We start from the raw sequence: 8,006 nt of genomic DNA, 5'->3' as shown, positions 1-8,006 counted from the left end.
AATATTTATTTAAGTCTTTTATAATATATTCGTGGGGTTTGGTGTAAATGTTGTAGGTAAGTTAACAATACATCATAATTTGTTGTCTCATCTTTAACAAGATTGGTCAAATTTCATCATATTCTTCAAACTACCCTCCATAAATATCATATCCAACCATTAAAGCTACACAACAAATAGTCACTCACAAATTCAACAAAACACATCTAGAATATTTAAAAAAGTAGTATCTATTAAATTCTTGTTAAGTATTACTAACAAGATACTAACTATAAAAAAAATCTGAGAACACAACAACACTAACTTTAGAAAGTGAAACAAAAGAGTAGTAAGTCCTTTTTTGTTTCCTATCTGGTATTCAATATCTATATTAGACTCTGACTACATTTAAATTCGCATTTAGATTCGCGTTAGAATGTCTTTATTGGGCGTAAAACGCTCCTTAAGAAAGATGATTTCATATTCAGCTCAGAGTGAACCTGAGACCTTTGATTAAGGACGAGAAATAATATTTATCGCTTCACCACAATTCTTGTTAGTCCCACGTCTCATTTTAAACAACCAAAAGGGCCGAAAATGAAAAAGGTAAAATAAAAAGAAAAGAAAAAAGAAACAAAATAAAACAAGACCGAGTGCTATTTCATTGGATTCTTCATTATTGTGGCATGAATCTTGGGAAAATGGATTGCCCTAAGTCACCATCTCTACTCAAAAACATTCTTTCACTTTATACTTTTTACGTCATCTCTCTGTCTTTATCTTTTGCCAAACATATTTATATATTATATATAATGTCACTACAACAAGATTTTCACATATAACCCAAAAAAAAAATAAAAATTCTGATGCTTATTCCTGAAACAAAAATAGAGGGTAACCTCAAGGCTAATTTTTTAACATAATGACAAGTGAGAATTGAAACAATAAAAGTAGTAGCTAAACACTATTCCTTTATCATAAAAAACAAAAAAGAAAAACAAAAACAAAAAAAAGCATCCCGCGTTCACGCAGAATTCGGAGTCTGTACCCCAAAAAGTGTGATGCAAACAAGTTAACCTAATACAAGTATTAATGGCTGCTTCCACGGCTCAAACACCTGATCTATAGGTCATACGAAACAACTTTACCGTTACTCCAAGGTTCCCCTTCGAGCCAAGCCAACAAAAAATAAAAAGGATTAATTGTTCGTAATATGAGATTATATAAATAACCTTATAAAAATAATGACCCTTTTTCTACTAAATATATTGTGAAAAATAAATTATGTACTCCTTCTGATCATTTTTACTTGTCCACTATGGACTTTGCACGTCATTTAAGAAATAATAAATGAAGTGCATAATTTACTATGATACTCATATTAATTGATGCATACTTTTAATGGATCTGAGAAAATAATTGAAATGAGTAATTAATATTATGAGTATAATAGGAAAAAAGAAATTGTAATTATTTATATGTTAAAAGTGACAAGTAAAAGAGAAAATTTATTTTTAGAATACCGACAAATAAAAGTGAACGGAGAGAGTATAAAAGAAAAAGGGAACCACCTACAGGACAATCGCGTAAATACACGCGCTCTGAATTTAGAAAGCGGCAAAGGGAGGGAATAGGTTCGGGAACTAGGCTCGGAAACTTGTAGCTTTTCTATAACTCTATGCATAAAATCTTAGTAAAGCTATTCATTCATGTGAGAGAATAAACAAAAGCAGAATTTGGCCAGCACCAAAGTTATACACTACCAGCTTGTAGTGTACAAAGTCTATAGCTTACTATAGACTAAAAAGTTCTTTAAATTTTATAGTCCTATACCCAACTATTTGGTGAAGAATTTATACTTTTTTTCTGTTTCTGTGTATTTATATAGGCATGTATCTGTTCCATTTCTGAGCTATCAGGTTTTTTTTCCAAAAGAATTTAAAGGGGTTGTATTCTCTTGCTTTTTTAAGGGTTGAGAATCTTGATGTGAGATTTTTTCCATAAAAGGCATCACATTTGGGTTTTTTTGTCAAAAAGAATTATCTGGGGTTTGTTGGAAAATTGAAAATTTTGATGTTGGAGGGCTTGTTAGCAATATTTTTCCAATAAAAATCCAATCTTGAGGATTTTGGTGCTGTGTTTGAATCATCACATTTGGGGTTTTTTCTCAAACAGAATTATCTGGGGTTTGCTGGAAACTTGAGAATTTTGATGTTGGAGGATTTGGTTTCAAATTTATTGACATAAAAAATGGCTGCTGATGGTGCATTGTCTTTCTCTGTGGCATCTGTGGTGGAGGATGTTCTTCAGCAGCATGGAAACAGATCAAGAACTCTTGATTTGGATGCCCGTCGAGCTGAGGAAGCAGGTAACTATCTATTGATCCTTTGTGTGCTAATTGCCAATTTGCAATTATGTCCATTTTGAGTCTTGCATTTGTGTTGATTGAAGTGTTTTGCCAGTGGCGGAACCAGAAATTGTAACAAGGGGATTAAATAGAATGATAGAGTGTCACTGATTCGGATTTGAACCTATGACCTAAAGAATATATTGAACTACCTTTATTAGTACACTAAATGTTTTCCTTGTGTCAAGGAGATTCAGCAATTTATAGATAATCATAAGAAAGTTTTTTACATGTACGTACAGTGTAATCTTGTGGCGAAGAGATCATATAGCTACATCCTGTTCAGGGGCGGAGCTGGCCTTCAATATATGGGTTTGACCGAACCTAGTAAAACTCTGTAATTATCTTAAGAAATTAATTTAATATGTACAAACAATTAATTTAGAATCCACTAACTTAGAAAGGCTAGAATTTCGAACCATAAGCTTCAGTTGGAGATTAATTTTTTCTGGCCTGTTTATGTACTCAGTCAGCTCATTCTTGAATATATTAAGAGAAGCCTGGATTTGAAACTGATTTACTGTTCTGATGTTACAGACCTAAAATATATAAAAAAAGTGTCTAATATTTATCAGTTTAAGCTTTAATTGAAATGGTTCGCACAATCAAGGGCGGAGATAGAAGCCAACATATGGGTTCGGCCGAACCCAATGGCTTTTGTGCAAACAATGTATTTGTGTTAACTATAAAAAAATTCACTAAATATGTACACATATTAATTTTAGAATCCAGTTATTAGTACTTGGAATTGTCGTTCTAAAATCCACCTATAAAGTTGAAGTCTTAGCTCCGCCTCTGTGCACAATGACATAATTCAGCCGCCTACCCTGTAATGTTCAAAGAGGCATTATTCTGACTACCTTTTTTTCTACTGTATGAGGAATGACATCGAATGTACTTATCTTTTATTTGTAGCAACAAGGAGGTATGAAGCTGCAGCCTGGCTGAGAAAGGTGGTTGGCGTTGTGGGAGCAAAAGATTTGCCAGCTGAGCCTTCTGAGGAAGACTTCAGGCTTGGCTTAAGGAGTGGAATAATTCTTTGCAATGTGCTTAATAAAATTCAGCCTGGAGCTGTGCCCAAGGTAAAAACTTCACAATGTCCTCCTGTTTGTTGGAATTAAATTGTTATCTTTTCAACCTTCAGAAAGTTGACCTTGATCAACAACTGCAGGTTGTTGAAAGTCCGGTTGACTCTGCACTACTTCCTGATGGAGCAGCCTTGTCTGCATACCAGTATTTTGAGAACGTCCGTAATTTTTTGGTTGCTGCGCAAGATATGGGGATTCCTTCTTTTGAGGCATCTGATCTTGAACAGGTAAGTGCAGTGCCTTTATATGAGCCAACATAACCTGTAACTCATAGTGTTGCAAGGTTTTTTTACCTGTTTCATAAAATTTCAATTTCAATATATCTCATAGAAATTTGAGTACAAAGGCTTTGAGTCTTACTGGCACCCAAGGGTTTGGCCTAGTCCTTAATGAAATGGGAGAAGAACTATGAGGTCTGGTTCAAATCCCAGCGGAAGCAAAAAATACAAGGTGATATCTTCCCATCTGTCTAAACCTTGGTGGGCAGAGTTATGTGGTACCTGTACTGGTGAGAGGTAGCAGGTATCTTGTGAAATAGTCAAGGTGTTCGCAAGTTGGGCCGGACACCACCATAGTGTTGCATTGTCATTCTCACGACTGTGAACTGGATTTGCTGCTTAATATGGAGTCACCTTCACTGATAAAGCCGCATTTTTAATGATTATCAGGGTGGAAAATCGTCGAGGGTTGTCAACTGTGTTTTGGGAATTAAAGACTACAGCGAATGGAAGCAGACAGGTGGCACTGGAGTCTGGAAATTCGGTGGAAATGTGAAGTCCACAACATCAACAAAACAATTTGTGCGCAAAAATTCTGAGCCATTCTCTAGTTCTCTGTCAAGGAGTATGTCAATGAATGAGAAATTTACTGAAAGTAACAAAATGGTAGGTAGACTCGGCTTGACAATATGCATTAGCAATATCGTAACCGGCGCATGATTCATTAATTAAAGCTTCCGTTTTACAGCCCAACTCTTCCTTAAGCAACCTTGTTCGTGCAATTCTGATTGATAAGAAGCCTGAAGAAGTTCCTAATGTAAGTTGGAATGCAGTAAATTTCTTACATTATTCAGATAAAAAAATTTCTTATAGATTGTGTAGTTGCAAAAGAAACTCTAGTCAAAGCCTCAATTTTCCTGCTCCTCCTGCATCATTTTAAAGAGAGTTACTTTTGTATATATTTAACATTTAGCCGAGGTAGAGAGAAGAACCAAATGATAATGTGAACTTAAAACTTATAGGCAATGGGTAAACTTTTGTCAAGTTATATGTCACTATATTACATTGTATTTTGGTCTAAAATAAAGCAATGTTGTTCTTGCTACAGCTTGTGGAGTCAGTGTTAAATAAGGTTGTTGAGGAGTTCGAGCAGCGCATCGCAAGCCAAATTCAACCGGTAATCTTAAATAAGTTTTACTTCTGAGCTCAATTGATCATTTATTAATAGCTTAAATCTCTACTTAGTAGTCTAAATTGCTCTCTCTCTCTCTCTCTCTCTCTCTCTCTCTCTCTCTCTCTCTCTCTCTCTCCCTCTCTCTCTCTCACACACACACACATAATGGGACAAGCAGATATATATGGATCATCAGATTAGAACACATAACAATATCTCAATCTTCAGCATTCAGAAAACGAAGGAGGAGGAGAAAGAGGCCNCTCTCTCTCTCTCTCTCTCTCTCTCTCTCTCTCTCTCTCTCTCTCTCTCTCTCTCTCTCCCCCCTTTATTTCAGTGGTTGTACTTGTACATGCATATTTTTGTTGGATTCTGTAATTTGATGCCTTTCAACTATATCTCGTGTTCTACCAAAATAAAACATAGAATGGCGTCTCCACTTTCTTGAATTTATTTGTACCCTTTATCTTCTTCTCTGACACCGCATTTGGACATCCTTCGATCAGAACAAAGCAAGTCCAAAGGATTCAACCGTTTCCTGTGGTAACAGATTCCTTCAGAAACATACTTCTGCTGGCACAAAGGTAACGCCTCTTAACTTTTATTAATCACTAGTTCATCAATCATAAAGGCATAATTTCATGTAAACTAGGGGATCACTCATACTTGTTCGCTTTCTCTTTCTCAATTAGCTTGACCAAAGAAATGTTGCACTAGTGAAAGAAGAGAATCGCATCATTGATGAGGAACTTAAAAGAAGATATGTGAAGCAGAACACAATTGTTGACCAACAGGAAAGAGACGTCAAGGTAAGAAGTTAAGCTTGACCAGGCATGATCAGACTCTCCGATATGGAACTTTTCAAAACCTATATTTTGCGATCAATAATGTTCTACTGCAGGACCTGAAACAAACTCTTTTGACTACAAAAGCGGGTATGCAGTTCATGCAAATGAAGTTTCATGAGGAAATGCAAAATATTGGTAGGATTAATGCACCTAACAAATTATTGCTCCTTTTTTTCCTTTCTTTTATGTGGAAATTACTTCAGATGAGTTTTTCTCCACCTGATAAAACCCCTGCATTATAGGCATGCACATACACGGCCTAGCACATGCAGCTTCCGGTTATCATAGAGTTCTTGAAGAAAATCGCAGGCTTTACAATCAAGTCCAGGACCTTAAAGGTATCTTTCTTGTGAAGTTCCTCTGAATCTGTCTTCATCACCTATCCGAGTTTTGAATGAGACGATCATTTCTTTGTGCTTGATTCAGGAAGCATAAGAGTTTACTGTCGAGTAAGACCATTTTTGCCCGGGCAAGCAAGTTATATTAGTAATGTGGATCATATAGAAGATGGTAGCATTACAATAAGTGTTCCACCAAAGAACGGGAAAGGACACAAGTGTTTCAATTTCAATAAAGTATTTGGACCATCCGCAACTCAAGGTTGGTTAGACTATTCTTAAAATTGGCATGTATGCTTTGATTTTAGCATCTCCCCTAGCTCTCTTCATAGCTTACTTTCTTCTATTTTTGGGTGTTCACCTTTTATTTTTCTCTATTTTTTATTTTATTTGTGTGTGGCAGGAGAGGTGTTTTCAGACACTCAACAACTGATTAGATCAGTTTTGGATGGGTACAACGTGTGCATTTTTGCTTATGGTCAAACTGGATCAGGAAAAACCTTCACAATGGTTAGACAAAAAGAAATTCATATATACAATTATGTTAATATTTCCCCTCTTTTATGTGCTAAGCTGTATATTTATATTCAGACGGGCCCTAAGGATCTTACCGAACAAAGCCGAGGGGTAAACTACAGGGCACTAGGCGACTTATTCCTTCTTGCAGAGCAAAGAAAGGACACCTTCTTATATGAAGTGTCTGTACAAATGATTGAGATATATAACGAGCAAGTTAGGGACCTCCTTGTTTCTGATGGTGTGCACAAAAGATATCCTTCAAAGTTTCTTTGACTTAAATTCTTATGATCTTTGAAGCTATTCCCAACTTGACTATTGTAATATTTAAACTCAAGGATATTCTTATGTTGAGTCCCCAATATAGAAATTTTCAATGTCTTCATGCTTAATATAATTACTATCTTTACCGGTGGCGGAGCCAGAATTTTCACTAAGGAATGTCAAAATATAAAAATTAGACACACGGAAAAGCCAAGGAGATTCAACATATAATATATATGCATAAAATAAAAAAGTTACCTAGCAACACAGTGTAATTTTCCGGCAAAGGGGTGTTTGTTGGTTAAACGTGGCTCCGCCACTGATCATACTCACTCTCAAGCCCATGTTCATGCTTAAACACTTTCTGTCTTCCTTGACCTATTATTACATTAGAAATTCGTAATGCTTCTCAAGGACTAACAGTACCTGATGCAAGCCTGGTTCGCGTGACTTCAACTTCCGACGTCATTCATTTAATGAATCTTGGACAAAGGAATCGTGCAGTGGGTGCAACAGCACTTAATGACCGCAGTAGCCGCTCCCACAGGTGTGAATTGATATCCCACCTTTCATTGTTTACTTTCTAATGCTTTATAAAATTTTCAGTGGAAATGATAACTTTTATCTTGTTTTGGATGTGCAGTTGCCTAACAGTTCATGTCCAAGGAAGAGACTTGACTTCTGGAGCTATTCTTCGTGGTTGTATGCATTTGGTTGATCTTGCTGGAAGTGAAAGAGTAGACAAATCTGAAGTAACGGGAGATAGACTTAAAGAGGCACAACACATTAACAAGTCTCTCTCAGCTTTAGGTGATGTAATCGCTGCCCTAGCACAAAAGAATGCGCATGTTCCATATCGTAACAGCAAACTTACACAACTACTCCAAGACTCACTAGGTAAGAGCACACGTTAACGGATCAAGCTTGTATCTTCTGAGATTCTCTTATTTCTGTTAAGTAATATATGGTTTTGGGATGTGATTCTGTTTTAGGTGGACAAGCTAAAACATTGATGTTTGTTCACATAAGTCCTGAACCAGATGCCACAGGAGAAACAATTAGCACCCTTAAGTTTGCGGAACGTGTTTCTTCTGTTGAACTCGGTGCTGCCCGAGTAAATAAAGATACCACGGATGTCAAAGAGCTCAAAGAACAGGTATAACATTTTGCCCCC

The 8,006-nt window shown here is 36.2% G+C and overlaps 1 protein-coding gene across 1 annotated transcript in view; it reads left to right on the top strand.

Annotated features, from left to right (window-relative positions):
* Positions 1,679-8,006, top strand: part of LOC109215387 (kinesin-like protein KIN-14I) — an 8,675-nt gene continuing 2,347 nt past the window's right edge. The window contains exons 1-16 of the mRNA XM_019379451.1: positions 1,679-2,347; positions 3,302-3,468; positions 3,558-3,701; positions 4,143-4,358; positions 4,441-4,509; positions 4,801-4,869; positions 5,373-5,450; positions 5,559-5,675; positions 5,768-5,849; positions 5,957-6,052; positions 6,141-6,314; positions 6,456-6,562; positions 6,644-6,822; positions 7,221-7,379; positions 7,476-7,729; positions 7,825-7,988. Of these exons, the coding sequence (XP_019234996.1) occupies positions 2,230-2,347; positions 3,302-3,468; positions 3,558-3,701; positions 4,143-4,358; positions 4,441-4,509; positions 4,801-4,869; positions 5,373-5,450; positions 5,559-5,675; positions 5,768-5,849; positions 5,957-6,052; positions 6,141-6,314; positions 6,456-6,562; positions 6,644-6,822; positions 7,221-7,379; positions 7,476-7,729; positions 7,825-7,988 (2,193 nt within the window). The 5' untranslated portion in view covers positions 1,679-2,229. The remainder of the gene's footprint in view (positions 2,348-3,301; positions 3,469-3,557; positions 3,702-4,142; positions 4,359-4,440; positions 4,510-4,800; positions 4,870-5,372; positions 5,451-5,558; positions 5,676-5,767; positions 5,850-5,956; positions 6,053-6,140; positions 6,315-6,455; positions 6,563-6,643; positions 6,823-7,220; positions 7,380-7,475; positions 7,730-7,824; positions 7,989-8,006) is intronic.

The sequence above is a fragment of the Nicotiana attenuata genome, chromosome 2, assembly GCF_001879085.1.
Source record: "Nicotiana attenuata strain UT chromosome 2, NIATTr2, whole genome shotgun sequence".
Classification (NCBI taxonomy): Eukaryota; Viridiplantae; Streptophyta; class Magnoliopsida; order Solanales; family Solanaceae; genus Nicotiana; species Nicotiana attenuata.
The sequence above is the reverse complement of the archived record's forward strand: the minus strand, read 5'-3'. Positions and strand labels throughout refer to the sequence as shown.